The 27,741-nt window shown below is 39.3% G+C and overlaps 1 protein-coding gene across 3 annotated transcripts; it reads right to left on the reverse strand.

Annotated features, from left to right (window-relative positions):
* Nucleotides 1-544: 544 nt before the first annotated feature.
* On the reverse strand, nt 545-27,689 carry zbtb11 (zinc finger and BTB domain containing 11). Of its 3 annotated transcripts, none has more exons than XM_073045214.1 (11): nt 27,275-27,689; nt 25,158-25,396; nt 20,842-21,073; nt 18,815-19,722; nt 16,080-16,256; nt 15,374-15,580; nt 14,539-14,683; nt 12,731-12,848; nt 8,374-8,532; nt 3,358-3,533; nt 545-2,385 (listed from the first exon to the last, which is right to left on the reverse strand). In XM_073045214.1, exons 1-11 carry the CDS (start codon nt 27,582-27,584, stop codon nt 1,814-1,816), a joined length of 3,243 nt encoding a protein of 1,080 aa, XP_072901315.1. In that variant the 5' UTR covers nt 27,585-27,689; the 3' UTR covers nt 545-1,813. The 3 variants fall into 3 exon arrangements, with proteins under 3 accessions (XP_072901315.1, XP_072901317.1, XP_072901316.1); XM_073045216.1 differs by lacking the exon at nt 27,275-27,689 and adding an exon at nt 27,076-27,160; XM_073045215.1 differs by lacking the exon at nt 27,275-27,689 and adding an exon at nt 25,511-26,690.
* Nucleotides 27,690-27,741: the final 52 nt, after the last annotated feature.

A 27,741-nucleotide genomic window follows, 5' to 3' on the forward strand; every position in this document is an offset into this window, starting at 1 on the left:
TGTCAGCTAGTCAGACTTTCCTTCCAAAGATAAGCAGTGCAGACAATAAAGTGCAAGGCCATGGAAAGATGGAGTCTTGATCTCGCTATCTTTCCTGTCTTAGCCGTGTACCCTATTGTCTGCCTGCACCATCTCTGTATCTGTAACACTATATCCTGAATTCTGTTATTGTTTATCATTTATATTGCCTCATTGTAGTGATATGATGGAATGGTCCAACTGGAGGACATGCAAAGCCATTAAAAAAAACTGTACCTCCGTATGTGACAATAACAAGCCAATTTACTTGGTGCTCAATTTGATTTCTGCAGCCCAGTCTGGTGTCCTACAATTATTTTGCATTAGCATCAGTATACTAACATTCAAGGTGGCACCATTTTCAAGGCATTTGTGGTTGGCTATTAAAGGCAGTCTGTGATCTCAACACTGTGATATCTTTAAATGTAATTCAATTCAGGACTCAAGACAACTGAATCTTGTACTGACACCAAAGCAATTTTAATATAAAATTTGTCATCTTTGACAAATAAGAAAATAAGACAAATTGAGATTTTACCTTTTTAATAATTATGCATGAAAGCTTACAGCCAGACAAGACAAATTACAATTGAAAAAAAATCCTGATTGCACTTTTAAATAGTTTTTTCCCCTAATATATACTTTTGGAATGCCAAGATCATTAGGAAAACAGCCATCTTTTCAGTGTTCTATAATACATGGAGGTCTTTTGCAAATTATTTTTAAAGTCACATGTACATACACAGTTTGATTAACAGTGACTGGATTAAGAAAATTATAGACATGCATAAAGTCATAAACATATAAACCTATTATATGCACATTTATTTACATCAATTACATTTCACGCATTTGCCCAACAAATGCCTCCTATTTGACAAAGTAAACCAAATCTTGTTGTTACCTGAGATTAGTATTTCTAGATTTACAACACTTTCCTTACAACTGACATTGTGCAATTTCACATAAGAATATAACTATCTTGCGGGATTTCCAAATGCATTCAAGATAAACTTTATCCAAATAAATTCATCACAACTAGCATATGTTGAGATGACGATCCTTTATTAATGATTTTATGGAAGTTAATAGTTGTGGAATCATCAGAACTCAACTTGTCCAAACATTTCTTTAAATAATCCCAACAGGGCATCAAGTCAAAATTAAATTTCAAATCTGGAAATCTACTTTCTACTTATTCAGAACAAGCACTGTGTTTATAAATACATCACCCTGTTCATTTCTAATTCTACTGATTCCTTGCAAAATATACAAGTTAAATGAGGTAAGTTCTCCACTTTCATGCTCACAGTTTGTGTATCTGACCCACTCTTGCCTGAATAGTATACATGAAATTAGTTATGAAACGTGCCCATTTTAAGAATTTCCATGTTTATGTGTTGCAATCTACAAAATTCTGATCTCCTGGATAAAATGCTGAAAAAGGACAGTTTCCACTGATTTACCAATGCTTAAAATAAGGAAACAATGAAAAAAGCTTGCAATTGCAACTAAAATTGCTGGAAGCTCAAGCTTTACTGCAGAATGCTACTGGCACATCTCATAAATGTAAGCAGTTGAAAATATATTTTGGTTTTCGAACTCAGAACTTTATTATCATCATCACTTAGCAACTTTGAATTCCTTCTCTGTCAGGAATTCAATATACATTTGTAAAAGTCTGCCAGTTACATAATGCTAACCTTTGTAGGATCAGGGAAAATGATTGAACATGAACAAGTCCCCACATAATCTAATGCACACAATCAGTTATCAGGATACGTTCCAAGTATTTTCAGTTTTCTTGCACATTTTCTTCAGCCTCTGCAATATGGGCGACCTCAACTTCCACAGTTTCTCCAATTTCATTAAGTTTCTGTCCTTGCTGTTGAGATAGTACATAGTTAACCACCTGCATAATTCCATGATCTGTTAGTGTGGGCAATGCTTCATCTTGGCTTTCCACAGCCACAGCTTCAACAGATTCCACTGAAGTCACTGCTTCGACAGCTTCAACTGCCTCGACAGCTTCTCCAGCCACTATTACAGTCTCAATTTCTTCACCAACTAAATCTGATTTGTCCAGTTCATCTTGCATATCAGCAGCTAAGATTCTGATGGCATGTTCTACTTGTGTTCCCTGATTATGAAATTGAAGTGTGTCTTTCTCTAACATTATTTTGCCAGGAACGTGCTCTTTATGAAACTTAGTCATATGTTTCCGCAAACTACGAGCATCAATGTAGGCATCATTACATATTGGGCAGACGTAAGGTCGTTCTCCTGTATGTGTTCGCACATGCCGTTTAAGTGAGCGTGCATCAGCCCAGGCTACTCCACAGGTCAAACATTCAAATGGCTTCACACCTGAATAAAAATCAAATCATAATAAAATCATTCAAGCAGTGGAGAACCAATACTATTCTTCAAATATTACGCTGATTTAGCTTTGTCTCTTTTTGTGATGGCTACAATACCTTTAAATGTTGCTGACTAATTAAAATACGGCCCTCTCTACTAACTACTGAATGTTTTTAATATATTCTATATTAATTTTTTTTATGTACAGCAGGTAGAGAAGGCAAAGCATAAAATTGAGAGCTAACTTCTCATTCTAGGACTACATTTTATAATATTTGGCGTCAATAATTTTTCTGCAAAAATAGTAGAATTTCTGAATAACACGGGAGTAATTATATTAATAGAATTAAAAAAGTTTCTTTTATCAAAATAACTTTAGTTTTACAGTAATACACACAAAATGCTGGAGGAATCAGCAAGTCAGGCAGCATCTATGGAGGGGAATAAACATTTGATGTTTTAGGCTGAGAGCCTTCACTAACCCTAATGAAGGGTCTTGGTTAGAAGACGAGAAATCCAGCACAAAAGAAACAAAAAAAAAGCTACAAGAAAAACAAAATAATTTCTAGATACTAGCTGCAATTGCACTTACCCATTTTTTCGCCTTGTACCGCTGGAGAGATTTTCAGTATCAGTTTAAATTCCATCCACTTAATCCTACTACTTTAGAAATGTAACTGCAACCCAGCAATAAAACTTCCACTTCAGTTGAAGAAGGGAGTATAGGAAAAGTGCTCCAGCAAGTTTAAGGGGAACATGGCAAACATTTAAGTAGCAAAATGCCAAACCATTGTGAATTTTGAACAACACAGCAAGCAGGGAATCAAAGCTTTACATAAGTCATGTAAAGGGAACATAGATAGTGGATTTTGAAACCAATTTTTTTTCATAATTATCACAGCATTTCAATCCTTTCATGTTCTTAAATATATGATAATAGAAAGGCAAGGTTTAAAGCCAATAATGATTTCACTTTACCTTGATGGTTATTCATGTGCCTCCGATACTCTCTAAGTTGTGAAAATTTCTTCCCACAGTGTTCACAAGTACGGTCGAGCATCTGCTTAGCTCTGCCTTTCTTGCCATGTGTGGCTTTTTTGACATGTCGCCTAAAAAGAGCTTTTTCAAAGAATTCTTTTCCACAAACATTACATCTGAAAGTAGAAAATATCAACATGGGATTCAAATGTTTCTTAAAAGTCTCAGATGGTATTTTTTCCATGAGTGGAATTTTGACCTCAACAAGCCAGAGGAATTATGGCAACAAATAGACAAATCTAATCAGAATTAAGTTTAGTCACTTGGCTTTCTAGTAGACACAAAGTATAAAGATATCCATAAATTAATAAGCATAAAAAGGTTACGATGATTTCTCAGGTACAAGTTTCTAATTTGGAACCATAATCGCCTGGCAATTGACAAGCAGGCATCAGTTTTCAGCTGCACTGAGAGAACAAGGAGCCCAATACTGGAAACACAAATCTGGATGCACAAATTACCAATGCAAACCAGAATTGATAAAAGGATGAGCTGTTTGTGTTATAGGTTTTACAACTGCTAGATCCCAAATTAACCAATAGAGTTATAAAGCACAGAAACAGGTCCCATAGCCCACCACGTCTTTGCTTATCTATACCAATCCACCTGCCTGAATTAATTCTGTATTTGTCTATGCCTTGCTCATTCAACTTGTTCAAATGCCTCTTAAATGCTGTTACTGTCCTTGCCTCCACTATCTCCTATAGCAGCTCATTCCAGACAGCGATGATTTTTTCACCAATTTATCCAATCTCTCCTTATAACTCAGGTCCTCCAATCCAGACAACATCCTCGAGAATCTTTTCTGCACTCTCTCTAGCTTAATCACATCTTTACTGTAGTGTGGCAACCAGAACTGAACTACACACTGAACACCATATGTGTTGTAACCAAAGCTTTGTAAACTTTAATTATACATCACAACTCTTGTACTTGATACCTCAGCCAACGAAAGCAAAGATGTCAGATGCATCCCTCAAGTCTATCTGTGCTGCCACTTTCTGGGAAACATAGAACATAGAAATCTACAGCACATTACAGGCCCTTTGGCCCACGATGTTGTGCCAACCATGTAACCTACTCTAGAAGTTGCCTAGAATTTCCCTACCGCATCGCCCTCTATTTTTCTAAGTTCCATGTACCTATCTAAGAGTCTCTTAAAAGACCATATTGTATCCACCTCCACCACTGTCACTGGCAGCCCATTCCATGCACTCACCACTCTCTGTGTGGAAGAACTTACCTCTGACACCCCGCTTGTACCAACTTCCAAGCACCTTAAAACTATGCCCCTCGTGTTAGCCACTTGACCCCCGGGAAAAAACCTCTGGCTATCCATATGATCAATGCCTGTTTTCATCTTATACACCTAGGAAATATATACCTGTACTCCTAGCTCTCTTTGTTCAACACTATTGCCTAGGGCAACAACATTTACTATGTATGTCCTTGTTTAACTTCTCATAAAGCATCAGTTTACATCTGTACAAGGAATTAGATACCATGAGCTATTTCCTTTGAGTACTTTCCCAGTTAATATCCTGATGTAACTTTAATACAGCCTCTATCACAGTCCACTACAATCAAAAATTTTAATGTAATTTGCTAACTTACTAATTATGATACCTACATGCTCATTGACATCATTAAGCAACAATGTCACAAAAAACTTCCGCTAGGGTCACAGCAAATCTCCTCCCTTTCTTGTAAAAGCATCCTAAGTTACATTTTGCAAGCTCCAGGGATTCATCTACTATCTACCTTAGTGGATTTCAAAACCTCCAATGCCTTCTCTTTTGATACGCTGCAGAACATTACTGTTACCTCCTGTGAAATCACTAGCTCGTATGTCCTTCTCCACAGCAAATATAATTGAGTCACCCAGTTAAGACTTTGCTCATTTCCCACAGTTCCACATTTAGATTATCATGGAGACCCTTAAGGAAACTGACCCCATAACTAGATACTCTTTATGAATAGAGTAGATTGGGAATCATAGGGACCAGTACATTTTGGCCCAGTTAAGCAGTTGCCCCAATTAGACAAAGTTTAATGGAAAGTTAAAAGAGGTATGACCATTTAACTGAGTAACAAATTATGTATTTAAATTAAATACAGAATAATCTCTGCCAGCTGACAATGAGTGGTGTTAGGCAGATAGCTTTTAATTTGGTCCAATGGAGTAACATTTTTGGCTAGTGTCAATTTTTTTTAAAAATGGCATCTTGGCAAGGGTCTGAAATTTTTTAAAAAGTCAAAATAAATAACAAAATGATCAAAATCTCTGTTTTTTGAATGAGTGCCCATCTGCCCAAGTGGATAACATAAGTAAACACAACTGACGCTATTTAAAAACTGTTTGCTCAAAGCATGGTGTCCACCAGCCACACCAGTGCACGCAACTGATCCTAGTTAGAAACTGCTTGACAATAGTCTCCCGTTCCAGTTAAGCAGCATAATGTCCTAAATAACAAAGCAACACACACAAAATGTCAGAGGGACTCAGCAGGTCAGGCGGCATCAATGGAAAAGAGAGAACAGTTGACATTTCAGGACTAAGGAAGGGGGAAGATACCCGAGTAAAATAGTGGGGGGGGAGGAGGAAGGCTAGCTGGGAGGTGATAGGTGATGCCACCCACGTGACTGGGAAAGTTCAAGGGCTGGCAAATAAAGAATTTGATAGGAGGGGAGAGTGGGCAATAGGAAAAAGGAGAGGAGGGGATCGGGGGGGGGGGGGAAGGTGGGGTGTGGGTAGTGGAATTTGGTCACTGGAAGGAGAAATCAATGTCTATGCTATTAGGATGGAGGGCACCCAAACAGAATACAAGGTGTTGCTCCTCCACCCTGAGGTGGCCTCATCGTGGTACAAGAGAAAACCACGGACCAACATGTCGGAATGGGAATGAGAATTAAAACGTTTGCCCTTCGAGAAGTCAAGCTTGTGGCAGATGGCGCAGAGGTGCTCAATGAAGCGGTCCCTGAAATTGTGATGGGTCTCGCCAATGTGGATGAGGCCACATTGGGAATACTGGACACAAAAGACGACCCCAGCAGATTCGCAGGTGAAGTGTTGCCTCACCTGGAAGGACTGTTTGGGGCTCTGAATGGAGGTGAGGGAGGAGGTGTACGGGCAGGTGTAGCACTTAAGCTGCTTACAGGGATAAGTGTCTGGAGGGGGATTTATGGGAAGGCACGAATGGACAAGGGAATCATAGAGGGTGCAGTCCCTGCGGAAAGTGAGTGTGGGGGGGGGGAGGTAAAGATATACTTAGTGGTTAGATCCCTTTGGAGTTGGCAGAAGTTGCAGAGGATAATGAGTTGGATGTGGAGACTGATGGGGTGGTAGGTAAGGACAAGAAGGACTCCTCTGCAACTTCTGCCATCTCCAGAGGGATCCTACCACTGAACCCTCAGCACACCTCATCAACCAAGCTTCCCTAATCTTGTCAGTCTTGCCCTTAAATCCAACAGGAAAGGAAGGCTGTTTAATTTTTCTCATTTCACTTTTGAAAACGTACCAATTGCCAGATGGCCCTTTACCCATAAGCACTCTCAATCAACAGTTGAGAGTTCCTGTTTGATTCCATTGAAATCAGCCTTCCCCTAATTTAGGATTGTAACTCAAGGACCAGTCCTATCTTTTTCCATAACTATCTTGAAACTGATAGAATCATAACCACTGGTCCAAAACTGCTCCCCCACCAACACGTCAACCAAACCTACTGAAATACAATTTATGACCAGGCAAACATCAGGTAGAAAAAATAGCTAGCCTGGATGATTTACTTGCAAAGTTACAAAAGCATAGCTAGGAAAATATGAGGGCATCTGCTCTTATTGTACAAGAATGAGAAAATGAAATTGAACACAGAATTTGATGAAAATCAAAAAATATGCATCTCCACAAATGCAAAGGAGATTGCTCATGCTGTGATAACGAATCCCTTTTATTCAGAACAGACAAAATTCTTACATTGATCATGCTTTTAACTAAATGAGCAGAGGAAATTCTTCTGTGTGGTTTCTGTGCTAGCGGTAGAACAGTTGACACAATTTACTCTGCCAAAATCAGGAAAATCAGAATTGGCTAGCAGATTTATAAATACTGTTTGACAATTAAAAGTTTGTTGAATGGATCATTAGTAACTTCATTCTCTTTTAATCACTAACAGTGCCAAATAAACATTCAAAATATTTTAATCAAATACATGAATGCACACACCTATTAACAAATATTACCTTGCCTTTTACATTTCTTTGTACTTTCAATAGAAAATATTGAAATTTCTTTCAAACTGGTTGATAAGACTGCATTGTAATCAATACTTACTATTATATTAAACAATTGTGCCACTGGACAGTTAACCCAAAAGAAGTTCAAAAGGAATTTACATTTTTTTCTTCGAAGGATAATGCTGCTCCTTACTACAAAAGAAACCTCAAAGAGAAAGGAATCTTGACAAAGTACCAATTAGTAACTGCGTTTAACTACTGCATGATTTCTAGGAATCAGATCCCAACTCACCTGGAATTCTGAGACCACAGTACTGGGATTATTAGAAGTGAGTCGAGAGCAGCTGAATGCTGAAATTCCCGTTTTTTAATTTAATTAAAATTAAAATTAATTTAAAAAAAATTAATTTAATTCTAATATGCTGTTCAAAACCAGATCATCAAACGCATCCAAGATAAAAACATATTAAGGATACTGGCCATGTAATCTAGTAGATACCAGCAGTCACTGGAAAACTGGCATCAGTACCCCTTGCCCTCATCACTACCCCCATCACAACAATCCACATAAACACATCTGATCTTGCATTCTTTAAAGTTTTCATTTAATATTCAAACCAATACGTACATTGATGTAATATAAATAACATTCCTATAATGGCACCGCTATAACTTTTGTAACATACAAGTTATTCTCCCTGTGCGAGAATTGACTGTACTCACTTGTATGGCTCAGTAACAGAATGTGCTTTTACATGCGAATACCAGTCCTTCTTCCAGCTGTAGCACTTCCCACAGATCTGGCACTGAAATGGTTTAACACCAAGATGCTTGTACATGTGTTGCTGCAGGTCACGTGCTTCGTAAAAACTCCGTTCACATCTACAAAAATGAATGTATCCTCTCAAAAAAAAAATTCATTTCAACTGTAATGAATCTTCCAATTAGGTTTGCAGTATCATGATAAATCAGCAATACAAAAGTTAAACAGCAAGTTTAAAAATGAAGCCAGATCTCTAAAATTAAATGGCACAACAGAGGATCTTAATATTGAATAGTCCAAACATATCAGTTCTAAACTACATTAACACAAAACCATAAATGTAATAATCTCCACCCATTTTCCTACCTTGTGCCCATTCATTCTGACATAAAACAGAGCAGTACAACATAGGAATAGGCCCTTCAGTCCACAATACCTGTACCAATTATAATGACCATACATGGTCTGTATCTCATGCTGTTCATGTGCACGTATAAATGTCCTTTAAAAGTTGCCATCATATCTGCATCCACAATCTCCCTTGCAGTGCCTACCAGGCACCTCCCAGTCTGCAAATATACTTAGCTCACAAATCTCCTTTAAATTTACCCCCTATCTCCTTAAATTTATGCCTTCAAGTATTTCACATTTCCACCTGGATAAAGGCTATCTACCCTATCTACAGTCTCTCAATTTTATATACTTCGATCACATTGCCTTACAGCTTCCAACATTCCAGAGAAAATAACCTAAATGTTGCCTCTATTCTAAGCAATATCCTATGGAACTCTTCTGCACCCTCTCCAAAGCTGCAACATTCTTCCTATAAAACAGCAACTGGAACTTCACAAAAATAGTTGCCTCACCATAGCTTTATACAGCTACTACATGACTTTCCAACTTTTATACACAATACCTGACCAACAAAACCACACAAATCGTGTGCCACCCCATCTACCCATATTGCTACTTTCAGGGACCTATGAACCTGCATCTCAAGGTCCCTCTGTATGTCAAATCTCCTAAGGGTGTCTTTTACTATATACTTCTTCTCTTACATTTGACCTCCCAAATTGCACCATTTCATACTTGTCTAGATGAAACTCCATCTGCCATTTCTCCATCCATATTTGCAAATGATGTATATGTGACTATCCATTGACAACAGTCCTTACTATTTACAACTCCAATTCACTTTCCTTCTACAAACTCATTAATCAGCTTACCTAAATTTTCACCCAAGTCCCAACTCATAAATTACAATGGTCCCATCACTAATTCCTGTCAAAACCACTGGCCACAGATCTCCAGTTAGAATATACCCTTTGTCTTCTATGGCCAATTCGTTTTTAAATTAACCCACCAGGTCACAATGGATCCCATATGCCTTCATCTTCTGGATCAACCTACCATGATGGATATTGTCAAATGCCTTACTAAAGTCTATGTAGAAAACTTCCAGTGTCCTACCCTCCATCAATTCATTTTGGCATCACTTAATAAAACTCAATTAGGAACGTGAGGCATGACCTCCTCACACAAAACCATGCTGACTATTTCCAACATGCCCTTGCTTTTCTAGATGTGAGTAAATCTTGTCCAATAGGTTTCCTATTACTGATGTCAAGGTAGGGAACTTATTTGAGAAGATTCTTAGGGATAAATTCTAGGATTATTCATATTTCCCTTCTAAAACAAGATTGGCTGTTCTCTAGGACTTTGCCTGTACTTGCAGAAGATGCAAATACCTGTGTCAAAGACTCAGAGATATCCTCTATTGCTTCACACAGTGCTCAGGGATAAATCTCACCAGGCCCTGGTACTACTTCAAAAGAATGAACACCACATCATCCTTCCTAAACATGTCCTAGAATAATGGTTGCCAACCAGTCGATCACGATCTGCCAACCAGTTGATCGCAATCTGCCAACCTTTGAGACTTTCCCAGCAGATCCTGAAAAAAGATGAAAAAAAAAGCAGAAAAAAACGGAAGCAAAACCCTGCAACCCGGAAACAACCTTGCCCCACAAACAGCTCTCCAGAGCGGGAGCACCACTACATCACCATTATCCTCATCGGCATCAACCTATCTTTATAATGCTCACATTACAACACTTCTCCCCCTTTAAATTCCAACACTCCCCAAATGTAAAAGAACTGGGAAACAAAAAACAGTGGTGTCATTAGCTTGCGTACCTCTGAAACTTATACTAGTGTCTCAGTAACAGTTTACCAATACAAAACACCTCAAAATCGTGACAGATTCAACATTCAGTCTAACAAAGGAAACTGTCCATTCAAATATTGTCTGTCAGGAGGTTTGCAAGGGCGCTGTGCTGCAACAGACGAAAATTACTAAATCTAAGTACAGGAGCTGTCTTACTGACAGACACCTCACAGACTGGCAACTGTAGTTAGGAGCCAAATTTCTAGGAACTAGCAGAAAGTATTCAGCCCCAGTCATCACACTGAGTGCAACAGTCAATTTTTATTCATTTATTTTTTGTGTTGAAATAAAATTAAATAATGAAAACAGAATTAAAGGTGTTGTAATGTGAGCATTATAAACATAAGCAATACCAATTAAGATAATGGTAACATAGCAACACTCCTGCTACGGAAAGCCGCCTGCGAAAGGAGACTGCTTCCGGGGCTCCACTTCCGGTCCCTTCCGCCCGGTGCGCATGAGTGTGTCTAAACGATTTAGTAGGTTGATCTTGCCTTTTACTAAGGCCAAGGTAGAGGATCTTAGGCTTAAAAAGGTTGGCGACCACAATCCTAGAACAATATAACCATCCCTGATCTTATTACCAACCACATTCATCTTCTCCTTGGTGAATACACACATGAAGTAGTATTAAATATCTCACCCACTTACCCTAGTTCTAGACACAAATTCCCTCCTTTGTCCTTGAGTGGTCCTACCCTCGTTTTCAACATAAATATAAAATGACAGATTCTTCGATTCTGCTTCACATATAGTAATGCAATGGAATAGAAACTAATCCTCTACAGAATCCATTTATTTTTATTATATGGAAATCAATTTTATGAAAAGGCCAGCTCTATAAAAGTATATAATAGCTCTGCTTAATTATTCTAACTTTAAAGATGAAGAATTAGTCAGAGAACATAAAGTGACTTCAGGGAATCATAACCTCGTAAAATACATATGTTGATAGTAGTCAAACTGATAAAATTCCATATGTCATGCAAATATTAACCTGGATTTTTGTTTTTGTTATAAGTTTTTTTAAAAAAAGAAAGATAAATATCCCATAATAATTCTGAATGGCAAGAACATTAAAGAGTCTTGAGTGATTTCCAGTCCTTGGTTTTTTGTCTCCCTGTCAATGTGCAACCCAAGTATACAGTCGGCCCTCCTTATCCGCTAGTTCCACATCCGCAAATCGCGAAAACCCATAAGTGCTCTTCCAGCACTTGTTGTTCGAGCATGTACAGACTTTTTTTCTTGTCATTATTCCCTAAACAATGCAGTATAACAATGATGTTACATAGCATTTACATTGTATTAGCTGTTATAAGTAATCTAGAGATGATTTAAAGTATACAGGAGGATGTGCGTGGGTTATCGTGGATCGGGATCGAAAAAAATCGTAAGTTCTCTTACTCAGTAAGTCGGAACAGGTACATCTGGTATTATTTAGCATCAGTTAGTCAAACGTTTGCATTCGTATATAGTATATATTTTACCTTTCTATGAATATAAAAAACTTAAGAACGCATGTTTCAGCGCCGGGCTTGGGAAGTTCCCGAATTCAATCTAGTGACAGGTCGCTATCGCGTGCGCTCTCCACTGTGCCTGGTTGATGTGGAGGATCAAAAACCCCAAAATTAAACCACTGCGTTGCTTAGTAATAATTGTAGCTTTCATCGGGGAAGGGCCTTTCACATGCTCCATTAAAATTGTTCTGATCGTTGACCGACTGTAGCTTAATGCTTTTCCAATGACCGATGGCGTTTCACCTCTTTCTGATCACTTTATTACTTCCACCTTATTTTCAATTGCGATCATGATTATTTTCGGGAACAGAAACACCGCGGATTCAGAGCTATGACAGGTCCTAATGCCCACCACTCTGAACATGTTAAATAAAATCTGGGGTTCCGCTGGGTCCTAAAGACCAGGTTAAATAAGGGACTTGAGCATCCGCGATTTTTGGTATCCGCGGGGGTCTTGGAACCAATCCCCCCCCACGGATAAGGAGGGCCGACTGTATTCACCATTTTCAAACCTAGTTTTCATCGCCATGTAAGTCCTATAAAAGACCATTTGTAAACGAATCATTAACTTACTGGGTACATTGAAAGCTTCTGATTTCAGGTTTCGGCAAATGTCTTTTTAAATGCTTGCTGAGACCGGAGGCACGTTTGAAACACTTTCCACAAGTTGGACAGAGGTACTTAGATTCACCTGAAATATCAGCAAAATGTCAAGCAAAATTTAATATCACCTAAGCACAATATAGAAACAGAATATGAAATGGGGATCAAAACACAAATCAAATGTAGATATAGCTGTAGTAGTTGTTTCCCAGTTTACTAAAACAATTTTAAGGAGAATGAAAATGATAGGCAAGACTAATTAGTTCAAGAGTATTCTGTCCTTTTATTCATTGATTAGAGTCTTACGAAGAAACCGAACTCCTTCACATAGTTAACCAGAAATTAGTACAGAAGCCAGGGAAGGAGAGACACAGATGAACATAAGTAGGCTCTTAAGGCCACCTAGTCCACACTGACCATTAACCACACATTTACACCAATCCTACATTAATCCATTTTTATTCTCCCCATTTTCTCATCAACAACCCACGGATTCTACACTTACCTATACATTAGGGACAATTTACTGTGGCCAGTTAACTTACCAATGTGCAAGTCTTTAGGAAACTCAGGCATTCACATGGAGAACCAGTAAAGCTCCATACAGACAGGAGCCAAGGTCAGGATTGTACCTGTTCTCTGGCACCGTTGAGCAGCATCTCTACCAAATGTACCACAGAGCCTCATGGAGGGGGTGGGTGGCAGAAAGAGTTGGGGAGGCAAATGATATTCAATGGACAGACATAGTTAATCTTAGCAACACAGAGAAAATTACGGTAAGTTAAAAGTTTATACCATGGGTGCACCCAGTCTAGTGCAACCCGAGACAACTGCTAGGGAAAGGACATGGTAAGAGAATAGTTTAGAACACATTTTCAACTTTGAAAGTATCTATAATGCAGCAAAATATTCTCATACCACTTCAGAAGGTTGTCAGATGTTTGCTGAGGAGATGTTAGACAGCTAAGAGTTGTGGACCTGAAAAGCAATGTAATAAAAGACATGGAAAGAGCTGAAGTAAGGATGAAAATTTAAAATCCAGACATTGCTCAATCTGGAAGCAAGAGGCAAACTGGGGTTGCAGGAGATTTAAATGTCTGCAGGTTTAAAGAGAAAAGAATAAGAGAAGATTTGGAATAGTGAAGTGTAGTGGTAACAAGGCTATGGAAGCGAATGCAAGTATTCAGATGAGTCCAGAGGCACACTGTGGGGCAAGGAGGTGAGATAGGAAGGTCTGAAGTTTAGCTCAGGATAATATATGAAAAGTCACTGAGCCACAAAGGCACAGCAACAGCCCCTATGGCCATGCCAACTACCAAGTACCAGTCTATTTGAATTCCATTTACCAGCCCTTGCTCAATGGCCTTCTGTTCCTGGCCAATTTGAGTGATTGTCTCGCTGCTTAAATATTGTGAGAGTACCCACTTTAACCACCTTCATAGGCAGTGCTTTCCTGTTTCCAATCATTCTTGTGGTGAGAATTTCCTCAACAGTTCTTGTCTAAACATCTCCCTGGAACTTAAATCTGGTATGTTGAAATATTTCATTTATCTGGCCTGTCCAAGCCTCTCTGTTTTGTTCACCTCAATCAGGACCCCAAGCGCACATCTCCCTGCACACCTCAGCATAATCCTAGCTGATAAAATATGACAGCACCAGAACAAATGAAGCAAGGAGAGATATCACAATTATTGAAACCTTCCTGGAGAAAGTACACTGAGAACTCATACATTTTCCGCAAACTAGCAACGATAGATTCTGACATTTTGTTCCCTTACCTGTGTGAACACTACTGTGCTCCTGAAGACTGCGTTTTGTAGCAAATGATTTTTCACATATTTCACAGCTAAATTCCCTTTTACCTTCATGGTGAGCCATATGTAGTCTTAGACTGTGTTTATAGCCAAAAGTCTTCCCACATATCTAATGAACAGCGAAAGTTAAATTATTATAATATTTTTGTTGCCTGATCAACAACCTAAATTTATCCATTTCCGTCCTGAAATGTCAATCCCCTTCAGGATTTCGTTCGGCATTAAGGCACTGTTTACCTTCTCATTTGTTATTCAACCAGCTGTCATTAGCAAATCAAATCTGATCTCGTCCTTAACCACTGTTCACACTTGTAGAAGTGAGTAATGAACAGCCTGAGGATATCATGGTGTTTTCTTCCTTTGTGCAGTTTCCCCTTGCATTACAACTGTCTGGTTCTGTAGCTGACACCATGTCAAACTGAGACCCCTAACATTTCTTTCTTAAATTTGAAGATGATAGTTCCATAATACTTGATTAGTTATTAATTTCTAGAAACTTAGCAATTATAACAATAGGAATTTATAATCTAAAAGTATATCATTCAAAGAGAGAAATAATAGATATGCAATTAGAAAGTTTGCAGAAATATGCTGCATGTGACATTTTTTCTTTAGCTATACCAATTAAAAGCACCTTAATTCTCCAAGATTATCAAATTCAGATGTCATTTTAAAACTTGCCATTATAGTATTAAATCTCTGGAGACTCACAGCACTTTTAACAAAGAAAACACTCTGTTCCAGTAGTAGCCACTATTAAAAGATTCTTCTTAAAATCCAGATAAAAATAAATTCTCACCTTGCACACATGTGGCTTGACACCCGTGTGCTTAAGCATATGAAGTCGCAGGTTGTAAGGCTTTGGCAAAGTTTTTCCACAGATGTCACAGATGAACTGCCGCTTCGTTCTACCCCCAAGACCCTCATCTATTTGCTCAGTGGTCCTCTTGTGGCGCAGAAGATGTGAAAGCAGGGAAGCTTTGTAGAGGAACTCCTTCTCACAGAGCTAATGCAACAGGAAATGAATAACTGATATTTTGCTCATAGTAAAGGTGTTAGAATAGAATATGTTCCACTATTTGCATTAATTCTACTGTCCGTTTGTTTTTTTTCCCCCATAGAAGCCCAGCACCATCTTGATAGAAAGTGTACGTAGACAGCCTTTATTTTTAAAATACAGAAAGTGTGTGCTGGTACTTCACAGGAAGGCATTATAGAGACCCCTAATTACTGACCTTCAGACAAGAACAATAGAGCTAATTCAGCTAGACTATTCCATCTGAATGGATCAATACTGTATCATATAATTGATGCATCTGTTAGCAGTTACAATTGAACACGGAGCATGAAAATATAGACAATGGCAAGTGCTCTGTATCTGTAAAAATTGTAACTTGTGCACGTATAGATTCATGCTCCACAAATCTAAAGGTCTTCCTATCAAAAGCATAATACTGATACATTCTACAAAAAGGAGTTATTATTCAATTGCTCATAATTCTTACTGGACATTTAAATTCCTTGATTCTGTTGTGGGTCATCATGTGCATCATCAAGGTGTAACGCTTGGGGAAAGCCTTTCCACATTCATTACATTTATGCTCCACCTCTGCATCATCTCCTTCAATGGTGGCTCGTTTCGGTTGCATCTTTCTACCTCTCTTCACCAATTTCTGGGCAACCTGTGGAAGAAGGTTTTTCATTTTTTAAAAATATACAGATACCGGTATCAGCAAATACAAGTCTCCAGCAACACAGCTCTACTGTTCACGAGCAAACTAAAGCCCTAATTTATACAACAATTCTGATGAAAGAAGTCAAACATGCTGACTATCCTTGTGCTTGTCCATGGGCAAACATTATGTGCAGGTGATTGTAGGCAAACAATCTATTCCGAAGTTTCTGAATCTTGCCAAGGATAGCTGCTTTGATATGCATAAATATTTGTTATTTATGCAAGTGCTCACAGACTAACAAGCAGGATTGGCACAGAGAACCTTGTCTAATTTCCCTTCATAAAGCCATCAATTAGTAAAGTTAACCGTACATCCTCAAACCATGACTGGTGCCCAAACTTTGGACATCACCATATACAGCTTTGCAAATCATCATATACTGTATTTCACTGAATTAATTGCAGAAAAGATATACATTTTTAGCATGCACATAAGAAACAGTAGGCAGCCATTCAGTTTCACTTCCTCCATTCCTCAAATGCTTGATGACTCTAATATCTAAAAATCTATTGATCTCCATTTTAAATATACTTAGAGACTGAGTATCCACAGTCCTCATGGGTAGAATTTTTTTTGTTTAAGGTTCACTACCCTGGATGTAGAAATTTCCTTTCATCTCTCTTCTGAATTACCAAACCTTTATCTTGAGAGAGTGACACCAGGTTCTGGGACACTGCAGATGCTGTGGTCAAATCAACACATACAACACGCTGGAGGAACTCAGCAGGTCGGGCAGCATCCATGGAAACGAGCAGTCAATGACAGAGATGAGGGAGCTCACCTCTGTTGGCAATTGAACAGGAAGTCCGGGATCCAGCTGCACAAGGCAGGGTGAAGGCATTGTTTTATTACAGCACTAAAAGTTTTGGGTTGATTTTGATTATAAATGCAATAGAATTGATTGTCAATACCCTTAGATCTTTCTAAGTATTGTACTGCATATAATATATTTAATATTCTCTGTTACTTCTCTTGGTTTGTTTTAGGGTAACATTGTTTGGCACTTCTATTTCATTCTTGTGCTGTGACATGTCTGTTCCTGGCGACATTTATCGCTCATCATAATTACCCTGCAGTTTTAATGATAAACTACCATCTTAAGTGGTTGAATACGACCAAATGACTAAGCCGCTTCTGAGAAAAGGGAATTGGAGTAGATTTTAAATTACAAATGGCATTGAGTGTGTGTGGATGGTAGAGTGAATAGCTAAAGAGACCTGAATGTCCTTGTCTGTGAATCACTGAGAATTAATATGCAGTTTGTTTAGCAAGGTAAATAGCATTTGAGCAGTTTTGTCACAGTTTTATGTGCTACGAAGGGACCATATCTGGAATATTTGAACACATCTGGTCATTCCCCTACCATGGGAACAATAAACACAGTATTGGGAATTGATTTCTGAGATGGTGCGTTTGTGGCATGAAGGAAGGATTTGAATTTAGGAAAATGAGAGATGATTCCATTGAAATGTGCATAATCGTAATGGCTTGACCAGGTAGATTCAGGGATGAATCTGTGTCGTAAGCCCCCTCCTTTACTCTCTGTATACCTATGACTGTCGCCACTCAGCTCCAATCTGCTAATTAAATTTGCTGATGATAGTACATTGATTGGCATAATTTCAAATAATAACAAGGCACCCAACAGAGAAGAAGTCAACACCCTGACACAGAGGTGTCAAGAAAACAACCTCTCCCTCAATGTTGCAAAAACAAAGGAGCTGGTTGTGTACTATAGGAGGAATGGAGACAAGCTAACCCCTATTGACATCAATGGATCTGGGGTTGAAAGGGTAAACAGCTTTAAATTCTTTGCTGTACAGGCTGTGTGGTGAAAAAAGCACAACAGCACCTCTTTCACCTCAGAAGGTTGAGGAAGTTTGGTATGAGTCCCCAACCCCTAAAGATTTTCTACAAGGCACAATTGAGAGCATCCTGACTGGCTGCATCATTGTCTGGTATAAGAACTATACTTCCCTCAATCGCAGGACTCTGCAGAGAGTGGTACGGACAGCCCAGCGCATCTGTGGATGTGAACTTTCCGATTCAGGACATTTACAGAGCCAGGTGTGTAAAAAGGGCCCGAAGGATCATTGGGGACTCAAGTCACCCCAGCCACAAACTGTTCCAGCTGCTACCATCTGGGAAACTGTACTGCAGTATAAAAGCCAGGACCAACAGGCTTTGGGACAGCTTCTTCCCCCAGGCCATCAGACTGATTAATTCACGCTGATCCAATTGCATTTCTATGTTATATTGACTGTTGTGTTGTACATACTATTTATTACAAATTACTATAGGTTGCACACTTAGAAATGTAATGTAAAGATTTTTACTCCTCATGTATGTGAAAGATGTAAATAATAGTCAATTCAAAAGTCTTAATATTGCTAAGTATGACACATGAAAAATATAAAAGAGAACACATCACATCAAAAATATCAGATGGTGCACTGAATTTTATACCTGCATATGAAAAACTTATTTGGAATTACATTTCGTACCTGTTGTGTTGCAGATTTTAGGTTGCTTTTCCTGGCTCGCAACTTCTTCTCCGTGCCTTTGTGTAACCGAATATATCCACCTTCAACTAAAGTACGTTGTCGTAACCTGCTTTTGTAAGTATCATCTGAGAGGCATTTGGAAGAAGAGGCTACAGCAACTGGTTTATGTTTGTCATGTAATTTTGGTGGCCTACCACGCTTTCGTTTTGGCACATCTGACGTACAAGGATTGAGGGTCTCTGTCAAATCCTCTTTCTGCTGATTCTCACTCTCATTCCCATTTACAGTAGGCACATCCGTCTGTTCATTGGTAGTTGGGGTTTCTGCCACGTCCTGGGCATTATTTTCTGTACTTTCCAGATTTGGAGTGCTTACACTGGATTCCATTGGTTCAATTTGCTCATTGACTTGATTGTTTTCAGCACCACCATTTTCCACAGAGCAGTCCAGAATACCCTGAATTTGCTGAACCGTCAGTTCTTCAGTTGTATGTGTTGCTTGTGATTCACACATCACAGCATCTTTTGGGGCCTCATCTTCTACACCAGATGCAGGGGCTTCAACGGGTACGGGAATTTGTATAGGCTCTTGCAGTAACACAGTTATGGAGCCATCAGCAGTGCTTTCAATAGCTTCAGGCTCCGGTTGTTCTGAAGTATTAACATCCATAGGCACCTCCACCTCGGTGGCATGGACTCCGGAATTTACAGTTTTTACATTTCCCTTTTGGTACACAGTAATCTTCCTTTCCTCTAGCTGTTTATGGATATCTTCACACATCTTCAGAGCTTCATGCATTAGTAGATGACGTGCCAATGTGGCAACATCAGCCATATGACAGAAATCAAATGCTAAGACAGCCGTGTAAGCAAATTCCAACAATGGAAGAAAACTTGTTTTATTAAAGCCTGCAAGAGAATGTAAAAAGTGAAAAGATTTATATGAATGTTATTTAAAACTAACAATAATTATAAATATACCACCCAACTGTTCGGTCACTTACTGCGTTGGAGCACTCATGTTAAATGTCGGAAAGCAAAAGAATACTAGTATGACTGTCCCTTTTGCAGAATCTCTAGTTGTTATAACCCATGCAAGAACCAAAAGTTAGGAAAGCGTTGGGAGAACTAGGACACTGTAACTACACATTTCATGGTGTCTGCTTCAACGTTTTAACAAAAGTATCAAGGATTAAGTTGCACAATTTCTGGGAAAGATATTGTGTATTCATGAAACTTACCACAGTAAATAGTATTAAAAAAATACAAGCACAATTCATATTCCAATTAGTTGGTCACAATCAGAAACATGCAAGTTACACAAATCTTTCCATTAAAGACTCTTGAATCCCAAATTTAATACTTATCACAGAAATGGAAATATAATCTCAATTTCTTTATAAAAATCAAAGTAGCTATCTAGTCCCTTTACCCATTATAAGGCAAATTTATGACAACTCACCACAGTATACCAGAAGTCAAATGGAGAAATTTAATGACAAGATAATGAGATGTCCAAAAGGGAAAACAAGTATGCAAGCAACCTCATCAAATTTCAGATATTAAAAGTGAAAGATAATAGAAACAAATGATTCTATCATTTCTTTAACTTTTTGAGGAGGTACCTAGTGGTGACTAAAATGATAAGTAATGTGTTCTACAAATGAATAGCTGACCCATCATAGTGTCATCAGGGTGCAGAGCATCTGTCTAATTGCACTGGGCCATATGTGTGTTAGAGAGGACTCAGGAGAACAATACAAACAAGAACAAAAAAAAGAGGGAGCAGAAAATAATAAACATTGTACTTTCTTGGTTTTACAACAAACAGCAGCTTTAAAATACTACAATTAAGACTGCATGTAGGTCAATAAGCGTAAATACTTTTGATTTAAAACATCATCTTTGATGCCATTATTTCCTGTCATTTGATTAATTTCCCATATTCCTTTGCAAGATGAAATAATAGTGCTACTTCTGTGATCTCCAGACATGATATAAAACATAGATACTCGATTTTTTTCTTACCTGAAAGGTCCACAACCGCTTCATGACTGGAGACTGCTCCCTTTTCAATGAAGAGCTCTCGAAAATATTCACTGCTTGCTGCCAGAACGGACTTATGTGCTTTGTGCTCCTCTCCCTCGATCAGAAGTGTGACATCACAGAATTGGTTGGAGAGCCTCTGAAAATTCAACTGTTCTAGCACTATTTGGCAGTGTTTTTCAGATACCTGTTTCACAAGGCCCTTGCTATCCACCTGAATAAAACAATTTACATGGCAATTCCAAATTTGTGTCAACATAATTTAGGTCAACCAACAATTGTCTGGTTATGAACTTCTTCATAACTACTAAAAGTGTCATTACTACTTCAACTTGCACTTAATAGTTCTGCTAGAGTGCTTTCAAATTACAGATTGGTTTCAGGAATCAGAGCAATACTTCTGTTTCTGGGGCTGTTCACAACAAATGGTCACAAATATGCAAAACATGTAATAAACAATAAATCATATAAATAATTCTGCACAAAGAAATTTGTCCTGAAGCATTCATTCAACCTACATGTGGCTTCGGTACTGTCGCAACTCCAGATTTTGGTATGAGAACAGGAAATTCATTAGTTTTAATTACTGTCCTTTTTAAATAGCCTGGTAGATACAGAAGAAAGAAAGGAATACAAGGGAATCTGGGTAGGTGTGAGATGAAATAACAGATGAGGTTCTTTATATAGAACATAAACTGGCAGAGATTATTGAACTCAATCGCTAGTTTCCATGCTGTGAAATTCTGTATGACAACTGAATGTGCTGCAGCAAGATATAAATACCTGAGAAATAGATAGATTCAACTTTATTGTCAGTGCTGTTACATACCCACAGGTTGAACACGGGACACTGGGATGATGTAATGGTCTTATGACCGTGGGATGATGTTACATCACGTGATGGCATGTAACAAACCGTATTTAAACCAACCCGCAGTTTGTGATGCAGTTCTCATTTTTATTTTTGTGCAGCGTTGTTGCTGCTGGTCGGAGGTGTGGAGGCTCCACCGGTTTTCTTTGTTGCACGCTTAGTTTTCCCTTACAGTACAGTATCAGAAAGTGAAGGCATTACCAGAGTTATCCAAATTCAAAGGATTGGATAAAGTTAATGTCGTTCCGCATTTTGGGGAATGATAGACCTTTGTGACTTCGTTCAGGAATTGTGGCATGCACATTTGAGTTAAATCCCTGCAAGGTCAGGAAGGTTTGTGCAGTGACCACCCTCCAATCAAAAGGACAGTTCCTTTTATTTCCTCGTGATTTCTGAGAACAAGGCATCCCTTGGCTGATCGTCGTTACTTCAAAGGAATTGTTTGTTTCGGGGAAGTCTCTCCTTACTGACTGCATAAATAACGTGGACTTTTGAATTTATCACTTTAAGTCTGTGCTTGGATGAAAACTCTGTTAAGAACAGTTTCTAAGTTTGAATGCTTGTGCCGCCTAACTGTTAACTTCCGGTTAAGTGAGTCGTTTGTTTACTTTTCCAAGTTTTGAGCAGAGGTTAATAAATCTTGGGATTTGTTTTAAACCCTGTCTCAGTTTCATATTCATTGCTGTTGCATGCATAACAGTGCTGAGTACAGATACAAAGCCAAGTGAAATGTAGTTAGCATCTAACCAGAAATGCAAAGAATAGTGTTATTTACAAAATAACTGTGAACAAAAAGTCAGTGCTACAGCACACAAATATAAAAGTACTGAGACAGTACAATATGGGTGCAATACTGCTTAGCACTGTGATGTGAGGTTCAGCAGGGTCACAGCCTCAGGGAAGAAGTGTTTCCTGTGCCTGCTGGTGCAGAAACGGAGGCTCCTGTAGCACCTACCAGATGTGAGGAGAGTAAAAAGTCCATGGTTAGGGTGAGATGCATCCTTGATAATGCTTTTCGCCCTGCCCAGGCAGTGTTTATGGTAAATGTTCTCAATGGTGTGCAACTGGGTGCCAATAATCCGCTTGGCAGTTTTCGCCACACACTGGAGTGCTTTGCGGTCTGATACCGGACAATTGCCAGACCACACTGAGAAGCAGTTGGTGAGTATGCCCTCAATGGTACAGCGGTAAAAGTCCGTCAGTATCCTGGGACAGAGGTGAGCTTTCTTGATGCTCCGCAGGAAATAAAGGTGCTGTTGTGCCTTTTTGATCAGGATGGAGGAGTTCAGGGACCAGGTGAGATCCTCGGAAAAGTGGACACCAAGGGATTTGAAGCTTGATACACGCTCCACTACAGCTCCATTGATGTAGATGGGGATGTGAGTGCGGCTCCTAGCATGCCTGAAGTCCACAATGATCTCCTTGATCTTCTGGGTGTTAAGGGCCAGGTTGTTGTTGGCACACCACGCAGCCAAGTGCTGGACCTTGTCCCTGTAGGCCGTCTCATTACCCCCTCTGATCAGGCCAACCACCGTGGTGTCATCTGCAAACTTGGTTATGGAGTTAGAACCATGTATAGGAACACAGTGATACGTGAAAATAGAGTACAGAAGAGGGCTCAGCATACAGCCTTGAGGCAAGCTGTTGTTCATGGTGAGAGTGGAGGAGAAGAAAGTGGGGAAAATCAAATCTGTTATTACCTAGTAACTTCAGTTTCTGAAGTTGTTTTTAATTGTTTCTTAGTGGTTGGTGTAGGTCAATTAACAGAAATTATCCATATCGCTGGTCATGAAAATGAAGTTGAGCATATTTTTCATAAGCAAGATGTAATAAGGCCAAACTTAAGTGTACACTAAGTTAAAAATAGAAATAATTTACCTACAAAATTAGATTTACATGCTTTTAAAACATTATTTATCTAATTTCTGTTAGAAAGCTTGGAACCATTGGCACTCAAGCCATTGAAACTGAAATCTCATATTTCAACACAAGCACTGAAATGCAGAAGTCCAAGGCAGACTCCATTACTGAACTTCTTGTAGTGTCTAGTATTGGAGCTCCTGGTCTTCCTGGGATTACCCAGGATAAAGATTTGGTGGGGGAGGCGGGTGGCACTTGGCTCACGGATCATAGACTGTTTAATTTTAATGGGGACTGAGAGAGTTGGAGACAATAGAGAAGATAAAAGAAAATTGGTTTGGAGAAAACTCACTTATGGTTTAAAATTATTCTTGTGTATTTTGCATTTTGGTTAACTTTTTAAAAAGCTGATTTTTATTTTAATTGAAAAATATTCAAACCCATGGAGCCTTAACAAGAGTGGACTGAAGAGGATGTTAAATTTTGTGGAAGAACACAGAATGAGGGATCACCTTTTAAAAACATGGTATATAAGGGGTTGTTCATTTAAGATAAGTGATGTGATCAAATTCTCTCACAGGTGATTGTACATCTTTAAAATTCTCTTCCTCAAGGAGGCAATGTAAACAGATTCAGAATCTTTAAATATTTTAAAGGTTGAGATAAAACAGATAATCAATTAGCAAAGTGGGGGATAGTTCAAAAGGTAAACAAGAGGCATAATTAAAGTTACACTGAGATGAATTGTGATCTTTTAAAAGCCAAAACATGCTTGGTTCTGAGTGATGTACTCTTAATATTTGCATTTATTTAATCATTTAAAAATATTTAATTATCAAGATGCAACATCCTCTGCTAGCAATATCAAGCCTAAAGTGTGTTGTGAATATCACTAGTATTTTGAGATCATGGCCTCTTAATGCTCTGCTAATGCTTTGATATAGCTCAAAGCAGATCATTAGATTCAACAGATCAGTTTGGGATGATTGGAACATAATTCTAGGTGGAATGAGTGGGAATGCTATGATTTGGCCAAATGGATTGCATGATATTGAATATTTATCATTATTTTCGTTATACATTTGGATATACAGCAGCCACAACTTTTTGTTTTGATCTCGACTCAGACATATTTGTTCTTTCTACTTCTCATTCTTTGCCTTGACAAGTAAAAACATGACATAATTGCAGCTTTCTTATCTGCCATATTATTGTTAGCATCATCGTTAAGTTTACCAGTATGAATGATTATTAAATCTCACCCTTGGTGCAAAACGGGAGCATTGAGAAACTGAGTAGGAAAAAAATTATACAGGTGGTTAATTGGTATTACAAGGTGATTGAAACAGCTACCTGCATTCCACACGCAGGTTAGGTTCTTTGTGACTATCACTGTAAATGAATCAAATACTGTGCAAATGGGGCATTTTCTAATCTTCTAGACTAGAAATTAAAACAGTCTGGTTATTATACGTTTTAATAAACTTAAAATTAACATGTAACACTCATACTTTCAGTTGAAGTTCCCCAAAATCCCCTAAGTACCCATACAATCAATAATACTTACAAACACCAGTTCCTGCTTTGGGGCCGTTTTCTTTCTGGTAGGCTTTGGGGGAGCATCAGCTCTTCCCCCAGAGTTACTCAATTCATCATCAGTTTCACTGCCATTACCCGCCACTGGAACGTCTATGCCGAGCTGTTCCAACATTTCCATTGTGTCGGCACATACTGACTTGTTTCGATCGATCTTTTCCTTGCATTGAATACATTCCTTGATATAGTCTTTCACTTGCTTAAATATACCTGAAAATGAAACAAAATGGCACTGCTAATTTAGGAAATAAAAGAGAGTTCAATTCACCAAATCTATGAAAAAAATGGAGAAAAATGATTTAAAAAAAGACTTCCAAAATTAACCTGGAGGGGACATGGTTAAAAATGATTCACTTGTACTTCTTCCAGTTTAGTGTGTTGCATTGAAGTAGCTCACATTCAATCTTTCAGATTGAAGTTCCATTTCTATTCAATACACATAGGCAATGCTGAGCTTTAGTTGCCTGTCATTTCAATTCTCTATACTGGACCTAGTTGGCACAGTGTAAGTCACCAGCTAATCTTTTGGGCAGCCATGTTGCAGAACTTCAGCACAATGGCTTCATTAACTTCAGATTCAAATGTCTGCATCACAACTGGACAGATTTTTCTTCTTCGCTACTGACACTACCCAAGCTGCTCACTATTTCCAGAATTCTCACTTACATCAGATTTCCAGCAACTGCAATTACACATAGCTCACACTACAGGCATTCTCCCTTTGTTCTCATACATGCCCTTCCACTTGCATCTCCTCCAGTTAACAAACTTTCCTCACCACGTCTCAGTTAACCCCTCTGTTCTCCCCACCCCTTCACTTCTCCAAAAGAATGCTAGATTTCTGAATTTTCCTGCCTTTAATTAAAAGTCAGTGGCCTGAAGTGTTACCCCTGTTTCCCACACTACTGATAACGCCTGACCTGCTTTTATAATAGTCAAGAGACTCTGGTGCTTCAGTGCTAAGGTTATGGGAGGGGGGAAAAATCAAACACTTCCAAATATCATTGCTTCTCTTAGTATCAAACGCCAATCGATGTCATTCGATTCACTCTCAAAACACCTTTAAAAAGACTTTTTCGATGTTGACTGTCACTGATAAGAATACCCATTACTGATCTTCATAACATTTATCGACTCCATTTACTGACACCCCCTACTTATCAGCAGTCGTCTCTCCCTTCACCACTGCCCTTGCTCCACCAAATGAACCACACACCCAAGTCACTCGACCGCTAACGCAAAGGATCACACTCTTCCCATTTCTTCATCAATTACTTCGCAGGGTAACGTTCTAAAAGCAAGTTGTATTCTAAGTAGACCCTCTTGTTTTTACCCCATTTTCTTATCTCCCTCCACTTTACCGATCCCTGTTTTCTCACTCCTCCACGCACTGTTCCATAACTTTCCTCCAGTTCTGATACTGTTCACTCCCCCGACCCAAACATCGCCCATTCTTCAGAGCTTCTTGATGCCTTCAACAACCGCCTTCCAACAGGTGCTTCACATCGCAAACACGAGGAAATCTGCAGATGCTGGTGGAACGCAGCAGGTCAGGCAGCCCCTATAGGCAGAAGCACCAGACATCCTGACGAAGGGTCTCGGCCCGAAACGTCGATCGTGCTTCTGCCTATAGATGCTGCCTGACCTGCTGCGTTCCACCAGCATTTTGTGTGAGATGCTTCAAATGATGTTTTTCCACACTAGTCTCGAGTGAAGTCGAAGCCCACTTGTGATCCGCCACCGCTACCAGCACTCCCCGCCAAAAAGACCGCCCCAACACCTCAAAAGTAACTTTGCGACTGTTTCAGGGTGAAGCAAAAAAAAACCCATAACCATCCTCCTTCCACGTTTCCTCCCTTCTTTCCCGCTCCCTACTTCCAATTCCTAACCAGCAGATGTGCCAAATTATACTCCACGGCAGGTCCTGAGGGAAGTGCACTCCAATTTCCTCACTCCTCCTCCTCTCACATGCGGTTGCCCCTCTCACTATCCTCCCCAAAGTAACTTCCGGTCATGTCTCCAGTCCAGGGTGAAGCAGAAGCCCCGTAAACCGTTCTCCCTCCGTATTCCTCCCGGCGTCTCCCTCACCTCTCCACCAGTAGCTCTGCGAGATGTTCCTCCAGGTCTGGTCCCGGGTGAAGTGGATACCCTCGGCGCTCTCGTGGAACGAGGCTATCAGCTCCCGGCGAGTGTTGGCCTCCAGCACTACCTCCAGCTCATCGAACTCGTCGCGGTCCTTGCGCTTCTTCTGGTAGTACAGGGTTCCGCGCCGCACCACGTAGCAGGCGGCGGCCTTGCGGATCTTCCTCTTGACGTTGCCCTCGGTCCCCGGCGCATAAGGTTCCTTCTCGTTGGTCAGGTACCGGATGATCGCTTTGTAACTCTCCTCGTTCGACATGTCACTGCCCCTGCGGACAGGCCGGCTGCGGACGAGGCCTCCCCGGTTTACGTTTAAAAGCAAATAATATTTTTAAACTAAAAATTGTTCAGAAATTTTATTTATTAAACGTTGGTTGGTTTCGGCCGTAGGGAGCGGGAAAGGTTCCTCGGAAAGA

Source organism: Hemitrygon akajei, chromosome 5 (genome assembly GCF_048418815.1).
Source record: "Hemitrygon akajei chromosome 5, sHemAka1.3, whole genome shotgun sequence".
Classification (NCBI taxonomy): domain Eukaryota; kingdom Metazoa; phylum Chordata; class Chondrichthyes; order Myliobatiformes; family Dasyatidae; genus Hemitrygon; species Hemitrygon akajei.